At 41.6% G+C, this 14728-nt stretch overlaps 3 protein-coding genes across 5 annotated transcripts; 1 reads left to right on the top strand and 2 right to left on the bottom strand.

Annotated features, from left to right (window-relative positions):
* Positions 1–1455, bottom strand: LOC6529037 (transcription elongation factor S-II). Its single transcript, XM_002090032.4, has 2 exons — positions 1164–1455; positions 1–1102 (listed from the first exon to the last, which is right to left on the bottom strand). The coding sequence occupies exons 1-2, from the start codon at positions 1227–1229 to the stop codon at positions 227–229; spliced, it is 942 nt and encodes a 313-aa protein (XP_002090068.1). The 5' UTR covers positions 1230–1455; the 3' UTR covers positions 1–226.
* Positions 1456–1777: 322 nt separating this feature from the next.
* Positions 1778–14636, top strand: LOC6529035 (ATP-dependent RNA helicase vasa). Of its 2 annotated transcripts, XM_015198716.3 has the most exons (9): positions 1803–1907; positions 6010–6063; positions 9070–9107; positions 9161–9386; positions 12814–13067; positions 13127–13870; positions 13928–14141; positions 14200–14471; positions 14536–14636. In XM_015198716.3, the coding sequence occupies exons 3-9, from the start codon at positions 9087–9089 to the stop codon at positions 14587–14589; spliced, it is 1785 nt and encodes a 594-aa protein (XP_015054202.1). In that variant the 5' UTR covers positions 1803–1907; positions 6010–6063; positions 9070–9086; the 3' UTR covers positions 14590–14636. The 2 variants fall into 2 exon arrangements, with proteins under 2 accessions (XP_002090066.2, XP_015054202.1); XM_002090030.3 differs by lacking the exons at positions 12814–13067; positions 13127–13870; positions 13928–14141; positions 14200–14471; positions 14536–14636 and adding exons at positions 9549–10608; positions 10911–12664 and having other exon boundaries at positions 1778–1907.
* Positions 3612–10776, bottom strand: LOC6529036 (plasminogen activator inhibitor 1 RNA-binding protein). Of its 2 annotated transcripts, XM_015198667.3 has the most exons (5): positions 10651–10776; positions 8762–8873; positions 7602–8340; positions 5682–5948; positions 3612–5441 (listed from the first exon to the last, which is right to left on the bottom strand). In XM_015198667.3, the coding sequence occupies exons 3-5, from the start codon at positions 8278–8280 to the stop codon at positions 4927–4929; spliced, it is 1461 nt and encodes a 486-aa protein (XP_015054153.1). In that variant the 5' UTR covers positions 8281–8340; positions 8762–8873; positions 10651–10776; the 3' UTR covers positions 3612–4926. The 2 variants fall into 2 exon arrangements, with proteins under 2 accessions (XP_015054153.1, XP_002090067.1); XM_002090031.4 differs by lacking the exons at positions 8762–8873; positions 10651–10776 and adding an exon at positions 8567–8719.
* Positions 14637–14728: the final 92 nt, after the last annotated feature.

Genomic DNA, 14728 nt, shown 5'->3' with positions numbered 1-14728 from the left:
TTGCGGCGACAAGACGTCTTCGTTTTATCAATAGTTAATGTTTATTGAAATTTCTTTTTTTCTCGTTTAGGTTTAGGTGGTCAGAGTAAGCGCCTCCACAGTTGGGCAGCATATACAAAATGTGTTCTCGCGTGTCGTGTCTTTACAATGTTTCATTTAAGAATATGAAGGATGTGCGGTGTGTGCTGTTTTGGGATTGATTTAGTATTTGGAACAATCTTGGGAGTTAGCAGAACTTCCATCGGTTGCCGCACTCGTTGCACATGACGAAGGTGGTCATAGGTTCATCCGCGGAACGCGTCTGCAGCTGGTTGTAGGTGCAGTTGCGCTTCTTGCACTTGGCGCACTTGAGGAGATCGGTCTTGGTGCCCTGCACGGTGGCCAGCTGGGCATCGTTGATGGCCTCCTTGACGAACTTCTCGCGCAGCTTCTTCATCTCATCGCTGGCCATCTCCTCGGGCGTCATTTTGGCCAGCTGCTTGGCAGTGACGGCGCCGCACATGAAGTTCCCGCGCAATCCCGGATTCTTGGGGTCCTTCAGATTGGCCACGCGCGACCTAATGCGATTCTTGTACTTCATATCCGTGTTCTTGAACTCGGAGTAAATGGCATCCTCCAGCTCGGCAGCCATTTCCTCAGGCTCCCCGCATCCCTCAGGCACTTCACCAATCTTTAGTGCGGCGGCCAGCATTTCGCGGCACTTGATGCGAACCGCATCTGTCATGCCGCCGGAGGGAAACGAGGACTGTGACGAGGATGACGAGCCTTTTTTCTCCTTATCCTTGGATGAGCTGGATGAACTGGACTTGTCCTTGCTGGAGGATGACGACGACGACTTAGCGCCGCTCGTTGACTTCGAGGCACTGCTGTTGTTGGAGGAGCCCTCCTTTGTGGAGCTGTGGTTCGGAGTGGTGGGCGCCGGGCTGGCCAGGAAGCGCTTCCAGTTTTTGATCAGGGTCTTGGCCAGAGCGATTACCTCGTCGTCCTTGCTGCTCTTGCGCAGCTCGTTCACGGTCATGCCGATGCGCGTTTTGGTCAGAATGTCCAGGTTGATGTTCAGCGTTTGCAGGGCCTTCAGCAGGTCCAGAGCCTGATCCTGCCCCTGTGTGACGGATATCGTTCGTGACATGATGTGCGGAATAATAGCTTATCTCGATACTCACTGTGCCGTCGCTGGCCATCTTACTCATCTTCTTTTGGATTCGAAACACTTCCTCCTCCACGCTCATTTTGGGACACTCAATCTGATCAGAGGTTAGGTTAACTGACGTCGGCTACCGGCTATGGTCAGTGCTGAGGGTCTGCGTCAGTTGTTTATGGGGAAGCCGGGCTATTACCTTTTTTCCCTCCAATAAAAGTTGTTTACTATTTTTTCGTTTCTGTATTCGCAGAACGAGTTGAAAGAATACCCTAACGCGTTTTAGTGGTACCGGGCGGCGGCTTGTCAAGAAATACCTTCCCATGGCTACTGCAAACAATTTCCAACTGGAAGTAGTGTGGGTTTCATAAGCCGTCAGCGTTACCGTATTTAAAAGTACAAATGGGCTTAAGCGAGTACACACACCCATAAACTGTTCTTAAAACTTGTTCTGCTTGCAAGCAGTGCACTTTCGTTTTTCCATGTAAGAACAGCGTTTTTAAACGGAACGTTTTTGATTCAAAATCTTAACTGTATATATCATTAACAGCCAATCCAGAATATTGTCAGAGGAATACAATATACAGAGACTATCGATACTTTTAAAAGTGGTCCGATAGTCCTATTGGTTATTCCACCGCTAGCTCTAACCTCACGCTTTTTTCAGATCCTTTTTAGTTTTGCGTTTGCGCCAAGAGCTGTTGTTCTAAGTTGAATTTCTAAAGTCGTTCCTAGCTTAAAAAGCATATATTTGCTCTAGAAGTGCAAGGTAAGTAGCAAGACTATCTTAAAATTTTTTTTTTTATAATTTTGGAACTTTAAAATGAGGTACACTAAAACTTTTCGATTCATATTAAAGTTTCCGAAAGTTAGTGCTGTAATTAAAATAATTCTTCTTTTCTAAAAAAAAAAACATTAAAATTTTACGCCAGTTTTCATACTCCTAATAAATTGAATTTATTAAGTTTCTTTTTACTTCATTCGTTCATTTTCGGATTTTCTTGTGTCAGTCGCCGTTATGTTTTAGGGTTGTCGAAGCGACATAATGTAGTTGCCACGGAGTTTCTTTATATTTGACCGTTGAAATTCGAGAGCTTGGCTACCCTGAAGCATGAATTCTTCATTTCGTTTCCTTTCTGTGTTCAATTCTAACGGGATCTCAAAAGGTCAAAAATAAAAAAGGCTGCGTGTGAAAAGTCTATTCAGGTTAATGAAAAAAATCAGTTAGAGAACAAATTTCGCCTTTTCTAGTTCGGGGGATCTTGTTTCATGTGCGTATTTTGATTTTCGCTTTGAAAATGTTTTCCTGTTAAGCTTATTCATTTTGGCCAACCAGGTTTAAAGAGGATTTTCTGCTATTTTGCCTTTTTGTGCGGGTTTGTGTATTTGTTCGGTTTTCTTTTCTGTCTATTCTCTTTAAGGCGTCGTTCGTCTGACGTTTCTGTTTTAGGTGCTCTTATACTTTTGCAATTCATCTCAAACATTTTAATTCAAAGTATTATAACAAGTACAACAAACACAACACTCCTTTTAAATTCTTGCATTCATTTTCATATTTTCTTGTGTCAGTCGCCGTTATGTTTCAGGGTAGTTGCCACGTAATTTCTTTCTATTTGATTAAAGCAATTCGCAAGCATGGTAATCCTAAAGCATGAATTTCGTTTCCTTTTTGCGTTAAATTCTAGAGGGATCTCAAAGGGTCTAAAATAAAAAAGTCTGCGTGTGAAGTGTATTCATTTTAATAAAAAAAAAAGTTAGAAAAAACAAATTTGGCTCTTTTTAGTTCGTGGAAAAAAATTGTATCCTGTGTAGCTTTTTTATTTTTACCAACCAGGTGTTCGTATATTCTGTCTATTCTCTTTTGAGTTTTGGAACTTGATGGAACTCTGTGGAACTCTGTTTTAGGTGCGCTTATACTATTGAAATTCATCTTAAACATTTTCATTCAAAGTACTTCGTTGTACGGTGGGTTCCCTGAATAAATCTGAATAATGTTAGGTTTCGTTTCTTTTGGGTTAGTTTTCAACACTTTTTCCAAAGATCAGATTTACGTTTTCCACGATCTGCCCATGTTTTTCTTTCCTTTGGTTCATATTTTGAATTTTTTTTTATTTTGAAAATCTCAAGGGGAAGCATTTGCTTTCATAGTCTTAACAAATTTTGTCATACACAGAAATTCTTTCCCCTCGTCGTCAATTACTATTCGCTATTCGATCTTTTATGTGCAACTCCTCAAATTACTCGTTCTTTCATGAATTTTCTTTCTCCTTTTCCCCAAAATTCTCAAACTGACAAGTGTTGTTTTCTTTGTTTCTTTATTTTTATCAAATAAATTTCCTTGTTTTATGTTTAAACGAGTTGCTCAACATTTGTTGAATTGTTTCTTTGGGTCAAAATACAATACAATATTTCAAAAAATGTATTTGTTTCATGTACGATTCCCTTCATATTTTTCATCTGCTGTTTACTTTTCTTTGCTTTGTGTAATTGCCCTCATAAAATTGATTTTACCATGTACGAATATATATATCTCATAATTTATACAGTTTCTAGTTAATATAGGCAAATGATTTTACAGGGATCTTCAAATTAGCGTTTTCGGGAGTGGTTTTCTCATCTGAAATGGGTTTCTTCGAAAGTTTCCCTCCAACTATTATCTACTTATTAAAGGTTTCTAATTTGCTCCAATAGTTAATCAATATTTTTTGTTTTTATTTCTTTAATAATGCTTAAATTAATATTGTTTTGTTTTGTATTTCAGTGTGTGTGTGTTCAGTTAGGTATTTATAATTAAAAGTAGTATATATGATGCATAGTCCGCTTTATAATTATTAAATTTAAATGTTTAATCATAGAATTTGCATCCAAGAAACACAGTTACAAAGGTTTTAACACTTACTATTCTTTCGGTTTTGGCTTTCTTTCTCTCGAACTATTGATTTTTTTTTTTTTAATATTTCTTCCTTTTGGTATTGTTTATTTTAAATAAAAGTTAACATAGTAAAAAATAATAAAACGTACATTTCGCTACGAAAATGTGATTCGTTATTGAACAAAAAATTATGAGTAATGAAAATGCTTTTACTGTTCTCTCGGTGAAAACAAACTATTGTAATGTATTTAGTGTATTTTGCTTCTTTTCGTAGAAGATTTTATCAGGCTGTGATGTTGTATATTATATATTTTATCTTTAGTTTATTTTATTCGCCTTGTTCACTGGTTAGCGTCTGCATTTTGTTTTTATAAGGTAGGGTGATTTTTTGATTAAGTGAGTGGTAATAACAAAAAAAAAACAACTACATCAGGTTTTGGTTGATGCAATAAAACAATTCTTATGACCGCCTCTGCCGTTTTAGAAAAAATCTCGTATCGTGAACAGTTACTAGATATAAAATCCATAATGCGGATGACTTAGCCTGACTCTGACTAGTTTACACGAGGTCACTTGCTTGATCGCGATTTTATCGGCTAAAATCTGAATAGTTGGCCGCGTATAAACTAAAATTGCTTTTTGTGTGTTCTCTTTTCATATATTTTTAAACATATGTATAATTTATTATACATGTTTTGCTTAGCTTGTTGGTTGGTATTTTTGTTGCTTTTGGCTTATATGGCGGCTACAATTGTTTTGTAATATCCCCTTTTTGTTTTAGGTTTTAAAAAGTTTCTTGTCTGTGATATACGTAATATATAAGATTTCATTTTGGTAACTTGCTGCTTGCTTTCATTTTTTAACGTCAGTCACCAAAACTGCAATTTGAGGAACTACTCCTGCTTAAACAATCGATTTAAGCCAGAGTGGGAAACTGACGCTCATCGTTGACCTTGGGAGCGGTGTTCTGTTGTCGCTCAAAACGCTTATTCTGTCCTGGACCGCTGTTCTGATTGTTGTTTTGGTTGTTTCCCGGACCACGACGATCGATGGGTGGCCTTTGATTTGGAGCGGAGGGAGCACCGCCCTCGTTATTATGCTGCTGGCCATCTCGTGGGCCACGGTTTCCACCCTCACGATTGTCTCGGCCACCCTCACGATTGCCGCCGTCGCGGTTGCCTCCCTCGCTGCGCGGTCCGCCTCCAAATCCGCCGGGTCTGGGACCTCCACGGCCACCGCGTCCTCCGAAACCGCCTGGTCCGCCACGGCGACCATCATTGAAGTTAAACTGAATGTCCAGGACGCGCTGCTGCCTGCCCACACGCTGTGGATAAAGGGCAGGATCGTACTCGAGCTCCTCTTCGCTGTCGTTCTCCTTCTTCTTGTTGCTAGTTAAGACGACCATTTTCTTCCATTGTGTGGTGTCCTCGCCTGCGGATAAAATTGATTGTAGATTGTTTTGTAGCTAATAGGTCATAGCACATAGTTTACTATTGTTAAGCTAAGATCTGTTTAAAATCTAAGGAGTTTCCTGTGATTTGTAACTTTACTATAAATGCGGATTTTAGCTAACATGATTAAAAGTTTAATTGATGGTTAGCCGAAAAGGATTCTTTCCATGGTATCGAATTCAAATGATTAACTATAGATCATTTTGCATTGCACACGCACCTTCTCCAGCCTTGCGGATGTTAAAGGTCGGCTTTATGCGCTGTCCTTGCTGTGCCTTCCACTCGTCCAAGGTCAGCTCTTTGGCCTCCTCCTCGGCAACAGCCTGCTCGCTCTGTGGTTCAGTGCCAGAATCTTCAGCCTTGGGGCCACCCTCTGCATTGGTCACATTGGTCTCGCTTTCGTTCTTGTTCACATCATCAATAGCTTCTTTGACCGATCCCCAGTTGTGGGAACCAGCTCCATCGCGTTTGTCAATTGACTTCACACCTGTGAATATAGTAATAAATGTTGTGTTAATTATTATTGACCTACTTCTACATCATTTCAGAAAAGCCAACAAAAAGGAAAAGCGGAGATTCTATACTTGCAAATTGTCGCGAAAGTAAGTTTTTCTGTTTCATTTAATTAATCTACTTAATATTAAGTTATTAAACCGGTATAAAAGTATTTCCAAGCCAAATGAACTCTATTCTAGCAGTAGCAATACCCCACTAATTAGGTCAATCTTGCCTATTGAAATCTAACCACGATAGGACTTTTCACTGCCCTTGCATAGTGACAGATAAGCCGACAGCACCCGTTCACTGTAATCAGATTCAGCGGGGGAACTATTTCGTCCCCTCTTACCCAATGAGTATGCCTGCAAAGGCCTCCTACAAGCACTTGCGTTAGACGGGAATGCCGCCAAGAAGATGGAAGAACTATTTTTAACACATTTTCTCTGTCGGTTTGTGCCGTAGTGCTTCTTGTTTCTTTTGCTGCCGCTGTGATTATAATTTTGGATATTCCAAAAACGAAGCGGTCTAAGAAGCAGGCAGCAAGAAAACAGGCGGAAAATGCGAGGAAAGAGATTTCATTCAATGGAAAGAAGTGTGTGCTGTAGTTAGTTGAATGTTCTGTGCGACCATTAGTATTGATTTGACTGATCCCCCCACGTGAGTGGGAGATTTGCCTGCGTCGTTTGACCACTGCTTGACCATAAGCTTACCGTGAATTTATGTGCCACAATTGATTTACATACACCGTGTTCCCGCTCTTTTCTTCTATTTGCCTAGCATATACCACATCTTACTATCAAATTATTTTTAAAGCGTTTATAATCCAACTATTTTAATATAGATATCTATTAAATTTTTTTCCATTGGACCAACCTGCTGTTGGTCTATGCAGGCTAATAATTATTAATATAATATGTTTCGTTATAGTTTGACATTAAGTCAATGACCTTGATTAGTTGTACGAATCTTATTGTGATTGCATCAATCGATGAAAAGTTCGCGTTAGTTATAAAAAGGAATTCTATTTCAGATACCTAATTCGAATTATTTTCCTTCAAATATTTGTTGGGTGGGGTACACAGAAGATTTCAGTCATGTTGCCTAAAGGCGGCTAATAATTCCTCGTGACTATAAGCATGGTAATTGGTTACGAGTAAACTGTAGATGGAATGTGTTTTTCCTGCGTCGCCTGCTGAGTTTGATTTTCTAGTTGTCATGGAGTGTTGTTTTTGGTTTATTGGTTCATTTTTTCTTATTTTCTTGGGCATGGGCGCGCTCATTTTGTGGTTATGTCTACCGTGCCCCTTGGTAGTTCAACGTTAGATTCGATTTGATCAACAGAAACACTTTAGCATTTTAAAAAGCTCCAGTGAGAATAATGGAATGGGTGGAATGCAAAAGCATTCTCATAATTTGGGTAGATTTACTCCCAAAATTCCATCTTCTCAAACTTTTTTAACAGAAAACAAGCAAGTTAACTTTGCTATGAAAGAATGTAGGTACAATTGTTTAGCTCGAACCCTCAGAAATCTGAACTGATCCGGAGTTAGTGGTCTAAACTGTATCTATTTGACCTGAACTAAGGACTTTCCATCTGCTGTGTTGCATTAACGACTTGACTTAATGCATTGACCACACTTACCAGTTCTATCGGAACCAGACTGGCGATCGAACTCGCGCTTCCTGTTTTGGCCATCGTAGTTGCGGTTCTGACGCTGGGGACGATCTCCGCCAGCACCTTGACCACCGCCTGGGCCGCGGTATGGTCGCGACTGCTGGCCATCGGGTGCTCCGCCGTTTTCGCGGACATTGCGGCGATTGTTGCGCTGCTCACGAGTCTCGGCATTGCCGTTTTGTTGACGGAAGTTTACGCTGCGCTGCTGCTGGCCACCTTGTCCTTGTCCTTGACCCTGTCCTTGACCGCTGCCAAACTCACGTGTTCGGTTGGCGCCACCTCCTTGCCGTGGAGCACCTTGTTGTTTGTTGTTGCTGGCGTTGTTGTTGAACTGTTTGTCGGCTGATGGGATGAACTTCTTGCCATCGGCCTTGTTTAAAGCATTGTTGGGCTTGTTTTCCTTCTCGGCCTGATTTGGTTTTTTGGCATTGGGTCCACCGGTATTGGATCCTGCGGTCGCCTTGTTATTGTTGTTGGCCACCTTGGCGGTCGTTTTGGTGGCCGCTGCAGCAGCTGACGGCTGCTTCTTCTTGCCAGCTGCTGCTGCGGCAGCGGCGGCCGTCGGCGCCACAAGATTATCTAATGGATCGCTGACATCGTCGTCCATGAACAAAAGTTCATAACGATTTTTACCGGCGCTGTCCATGATTTTGTGGGTGGGTGTGTTTTTCGTTGCTAGCTGGCTGCCGCTTCAATTGCCTTTTTTCTGTAAAAAGAAATATTTACACACAGTTTTAGTGTGGGAATTGATTGATTTTCCTCTTTCGCCCGCTGCCTCACACCCTTTGATATTCGATAGGATTTCTCTTTCGTGTCACAAACTATGGTCTAATGTGCCCCATATTCGCTGGATTTATGGTTTACACAATAAACTCTTGGACTAACGTGAATTTTTGCAATTTATTTAGGCCTTTTGGGGGGATTTTTCTTACTTTTCTGCTGGCTGTTTGGTGCCTGCTGCTCTCTAACCTTAATTTTCAGTGTTTCTTCTTCGCCTCGCTGCTAGTATTACCTACACACACTGCCTCACGCGATTCCACATGCCCATGGGCCAAATCACGCATACAACCAGCACAAACAGAGCGCCCACATGTGTTCTTGGTATACATAGAAAAACAGAAACTCACGTTTTTCCACGCGTTTCGCTGCGAATGTCGAAAATCGATTCGAATGGCAGCTGTGTTTAGCGGGCTCTCGATTTGGCGGGTACTTTTTAGTTTGAACCAGTCATGGCATCGGCTGGAAAATATGAAGAAAAATAAGTATATTAAATGAAAACCGACCAAATAAAAATACATTATATATTTTAAAAATTCAGATTTGAATACTTAAGAAATGGCCACAATAAGTTATTGGCTGTTTTCTGGTGCCTTTGTACGCATGAAAATAAATTCATTCAATACTTATTTATTAATTATTAATTTGTTTATTTTAGCCAAAAAAATCATCAATATGTCGGACTGGGAGGATTTGGTTCGTATTGCTTCGTACAAATAATATATGCTTACTAAACTCAACTATTTCAGCCCTCTGCCCAAACTAGCGGTGGAGCCTCGTTTAGTAAGCCTGAGAAAGAAGCACCCGGATGGAGCGATGATGAGGACAAGGGCAAGAGCTTTGGCGGCGGCGGCAGAGGAGGTGGAGGCTATCGAGGAGGAAATCGTGGTGGTGATGGAGATGGATTTGGTTTCCGTGGAGGACGTCGCGAAGGAGGCGGCGGCTTTCGAGGTCGCCGCGACGACAACGAGGATGGTAAGTGAATCATTTATAGGCACGGTACTTAAAGTTTGGGTTATGGTCATTTAAGTCATTACTGCTGAATTCTATGTTGTGAATTGTTTTGTCATGTAGTTTGTTTTTTCGTTTTGTCTATGCGTGTTTGCCCGATTCGTGGCAAATTGGCCAACATTTTAGTTATGGAACTGCCGCCGATCCCATCGAGCTGTGATAAGGATGAGGTGGGTGCATTCATCGATCAGCTGAACCTGAGCAAATACACGAACAGCCTACCATTGATTCGCAAATTGCGTGACTACATGCTGACTGCCTTTAAGACATTGGTCAACCAGGCATGGGCTTCTCTCGAGAAACTAGCTCAGGAAAAGCGTGCTCAAAAGGCGCATCAGATACGCAAAACAACTGATATGATGAATAGCCTTATGGACGACATGAACCGATTGCTTTTTGAAAGCGAACATGAGGAAGCGAATGGAATTGGACAGTTTCAAAACATTATTGCGGATTGTAGAGCTGATTTGTCCCGGTTGATGAACCTACAGCAAATTGTAGTACCGCAACTTTCGCAAGTCGTAGATAGACAAATAAACAGAACCAGCAGGACTGAGAGCGCTCGATCGAAAGGCTTAACAGAAGTCGACGACATAACGGAAATACAAAGCGCTGCATATAACGTGTATCATCAGGTTTTTGGCCAAGGTTACCAAACAGGTCGAAGGCTATATGATAATAATCAAGGTGTCTTGAGAGATGATTCTATTCCAACAGAACACCAAAAACACCCAGGAAATAATCAAGTGGAGGGATCTACTTATGAAGTGACTAGATTTCAGCACTGGTTAAGTGAGCACTTCGTCTCTCGACATGAAATAAGGGCAATGCGTTTTGGCATTCCGGAAATGGGTTTTCAATCTTATGCCTGGCCAGATGCAAAAAAGCTACATATTTCGACGGTCCACCAAAAAAAGATTTCTTATTGTCGACTATTAATTAGGACACGCATAATATTGACTGTTGCGACTGAAGCAATCCAATCGAGTAGTGTTCAGGCCAGTAGTATGGTAAACTTGGCACGACACCAGCGGTCGCAAAATCAGAACACGCCAGATGGAGTTTACGTTAGTCGCTACAATGCAACTGGTGATGAGGGGACTCCCTGTTCCGCAACTGGTGTCCCCGGCAGAGCAGTGGATATGCGTGCTTCGAGCACCCCAAATGAACATAACAGCGATCCAGGGTACTTAAACCAAATATCTAGTACTACGCTTCTCTTCCTTACCATCTATGAATCCTCTTTAGTTCATTTTCTGAATTAGCGATCGAGTATAAAGGCAGATTCGAACATTTAAAGCTTACAAAAACAACACCAAATTTAGCCAGTCCCCGAAACATTTAATTCGAAATTTGATTTGACAGTAAACTAATCCAAAATAAAGTCAGCTTACTTTTCTAAATTTTTTTCCAATCCCATCGCTTACTTTCGTTTCCTTCTCTTCACATTAAATGAATACATAAGCTAAGCTAATGTCCGTTTCACAGCTTGTCTTTTATACCCAATTTGACCTACGAAGATGGAACCATACCATTATTGGCAACAGGCGGCGCTGCATCGACACCGTCAGATCCATCACTGCCAGCAGAGCATTCATTGGGGTTAGAAATGGATAGCGGCACTTTGGTGCTGCCTGCAGATGCAGATGAAACCCGGTTAGTCGGACTTCCTGGATCAACGGTGGTGCGTTCGCGGCTTGGAGGCGCTCCAGCATCAACTCCTTTAATATCTTTCCGGCCTAGACTACCGGTCATTGACGAAGAACATCATCTACGTCTCAGCAGGGTGTCACGCGAGCTGCAGTTGAGTATTACTGTCCCTCCGGAAGAAACCACACTAATCCAGCAACGTGAGTGGAGCTCGATTTTCCGTCCACGTGATCAAATGATTAGGTACGCCGAAGGTGGTCTCCCTCCTCGGCAGGCACTGAGGGTCCGCCGTCGCAGACGAGGTCGCCGTAACGCTTCAGTCGCCAGTCCTCCACTAACACCGGAACGAATTCTACGTCGCGAGGAAGCATTCCGAAGCAGCCGGCACATTGCAGCCACTTTTATGTCTAGCTTGCTACAAAACGCAGCTGGAGAAGTATCATCGACTTCAGTGGATAAGATAATGGGTATCAGCCGAAATGGACAACCGCAGATACAACTGACCACAGCAGCAATAACCTCTCTAGAAGTTTCTGAGGCACCAAGATTTTCGGATTCTGGGGCTTATACGCAATCTGCAGCTTTCTCGCAGGACGTTGCAGTAGCTCCCTCGGACATTTCTACAAATGCACCAATTGATCAAGCATCATTTGATAAAGCTTTGGCTATATTACCGCCCATAAATTCCACTCCAATAAGTCAACATCCAATTGCTGTCTTTGGACCTAAAAGCGGTCTTGAAAATAAACCACAAATAATGGACAACTCTGATATTATGAATACTTCGGTTCCACCTATGCCAATGGAAGTTGACGAGGTCCCAGTGGAGGTTTCAAACACTTTGGCTAATATAAGCGATCACGCTTATGTGACTGATGTACAGATACTACCAACGTTGCAAATTAATTCCTCGAATTCTGCTAGCACATATATTACCAGCAGTGCTCTAAATCTGGCTCCACCGACTTCAACAAATGATTTGCAAACGGTTAATACGCGCAGAACTTCAATGGAAAATCAACTGTATAGAGAGTCTATAAACGATTTGGAATACATTTCACAACACGCTAATGTGGTTCGCCTAATGGTAGATCGCCAAGAGGAACTCGGTGTACAGGGCAACTCCCTGGGACATGTTACGGAAAATAGGCGAGGCTCATTGAATTATAGTACTATGCCCGCTGTAAAAGTATACGATCCACAGATAATTCAGAACATTCAGAAGGACAAGATAAGAATAGTTCATGGGCTGTTTGGAGCTCTCATCAGGCAGTGCCAGGTGGACATGCACAATGCACCTTTTATCCGTAATCGCAAAGATGCGATAATGGCATATCGCTTTTTACTTGAGCTCAAGACTGCAAATATTATAAGTCTTAGTCCGGACGGTAGATTCTTCGCTCTTCTCTAAATAAAATAAGATGAATATTAACTTAAGGAATATGATGATCGTTTAATAATAGTCTTCTTAAATATTCGAATTAATTTGTAATTGTTATTTAAATCATCTCCATATTAATTATTCCAATACCTGGTTGGAGTAACAGTATTTTATCTTTATATTGTTCGTGATTTATAAATGAATGCTTTAAAAAAATACTTAAATAAAGTAATTATGAAATTGAATTTTGGCTTTGATTAATAATTATTACTAATGCATTTTGTCTTCAGATTTGTCTTATGATCATCATGGTTTAAGCGGATAAAATTCATGTTTATCAAAAATCAACATATTTTCTAGGTGAAGAACGTCGGGGCGGACGCGGAGGCTTCAATCGGGAGCGCGGTGAACGTGGCGAAAAAGCAGAGGGTGGTTTTGAAAGGCGCCGTCGAAATGATGACGATGTTAACAATAACAATGATATAGTCGAAGACGGCGAGAAGAAGCGAGAATTTTACATTCCGCCAGAGCCTACTAACGATGCAACTGAGATCTTCAGCAGTGGCATTACTTCAGGCATTAACTTTTCAAAATATGATAATATTCCCGTTAAGGTAAGAAAATGCAATTTTAGTTAAAAATTTTTCAACCGGTATATAACTTAATTCTTTAGGTGAGCGGCGAGGATGTTCCCAAAGCCATTAGGAACTTTGAACATGCTGAATTGCGTGATATTATCAGAGAGAATGTTACCAAATCGGGCTACACGGTTCCGACTCCAATTCAAAAAGTTTCTATACCGGTGATTGCCGCTGGCCGTGATTTAATGGCTTGTGCCCAGACTGGCTCTGGAAAAACGGCTGCTTTTTTGGTGCCTATCCTCAGCAAACTGTTGGACGATCCCCAAGATCTGGAATTCGGAAAACCGCAGGCAGTGATTGTATCCCCAACTAGGGAGCTGGCAATTCAGATCTTTAGCGAAGCGAGGAAGTTTGCTTTCGAGTCATATCTGAAGATCAGTATTGTTTACGGAGGCACCTCTTTCAAGCATCAAAACGAGTGCATAACCAAGGGTTGCCATGTGCTAATCGCGACTCCGGGACGACTGCTGGACTTTGTTGACCGCACTTTCATTACTTTTGAAGATACTCGTTTTGTAGTATTGGACGAGGCCGATCGAATGCTGGACATGGGCTTTTCGGAAAGCATGCGGAAATTTATGAATCATCAGACAATGCGTCCGGAACACCAAACATTGATGTTTTCCGCCACGTTTCCCGAGGAAATCCAGCGCCTGGCAGGCGAATTCTTGAAGAGTTATGTCTTCGTTACTATTGGCGTAGTGGGAGGAGCTTGCTCAGATGTACAGCAGACCATTTACGAAGTTAATAAATTCGCCAAGCGATCAAAGCTAATGGTAAGTGGACTGGACTTCATAATTAAAGCGTATGATTAATTTTTTTCTTTTCTTTAGGAAATCCTTCGCGAACAAGCGGATGGTACCATTGTCTTCGTAGAGACAAAGCGTGGCGCAGACTTTTTAGCTTCGTTCCTGTCGGAAACAGAATTTCCGACAACCTCTATTCATGGCGATCGTCTCCAGAGTCAACGCGAGCAGGCCTTGCGTGACTTCAAGAACGGCTCTATGAAGGTTATCATAGCTACTTCAGTTGCGGCTCGTGGTCTTGGTAAGTGAGGACACTTACTTTCCTAGATTAAATTTCTTATAGTTGTGGTTCATCTCAGATATCAAGAACATCAAGCATGTGGTCAACTTTGACATGCCCAATAACATCGATGACTACGTACATCGCATTGGACGTACAGGTCGAGTAGGCAACAATGGCCGGGCCACATCTTTCTTTGATCCTGACCAGGATCAAGCTCTTGCAGGAGACTTGATAAAAATCTTGGAGGGATCTGGCCAGACCGTTCCGGAGTTTCTACGCGACTTAGGTGGGGGCGGTGGTGGTGGTTACTCCAACAAGAAGTTCGGTGGCGTGGATGTGCGTGGTAGGGTAAGTAAACTTAAAACACTTTTGTCGTACTTAAGGCTTACTGAATTAATATTTTTTCATTCAGGGAAATGCCGTAGTCGAGGCAACCTACGCTGAGGATAACGAGGAGTGGGATTAATAAAAACCTTTGGACACAGATGTTAAAATACTTTAACTAACAACTAAGATTAACAGAGTTCTTTGTCTTGTTTAAGTTCAAACTCAATAGGCGATATATAAAAACTATATAATAGCCTAATAAAACGCATCTTTATGAG

This window comes from Drosophila yakuba, chromosome 2L (genome assembly GCF_016746365.2).
Source record: "Drosophila yakuba strain Tai18E2 chromosome 2L, Prin_Dyak_Tai18E2_2.1, whole genome shotgun sequence".
NCBI lineage: Eukaryota > Metazoa > Arthropoda > Insecta > Diptera > Drosophilidae > Drosophila > Drosophila yakuba.
The sequence above is the reverse complement of the archived record's forward strand: the minus strand, read 5'-3'. Positions and strand labels throughout refer to the sequence as shown.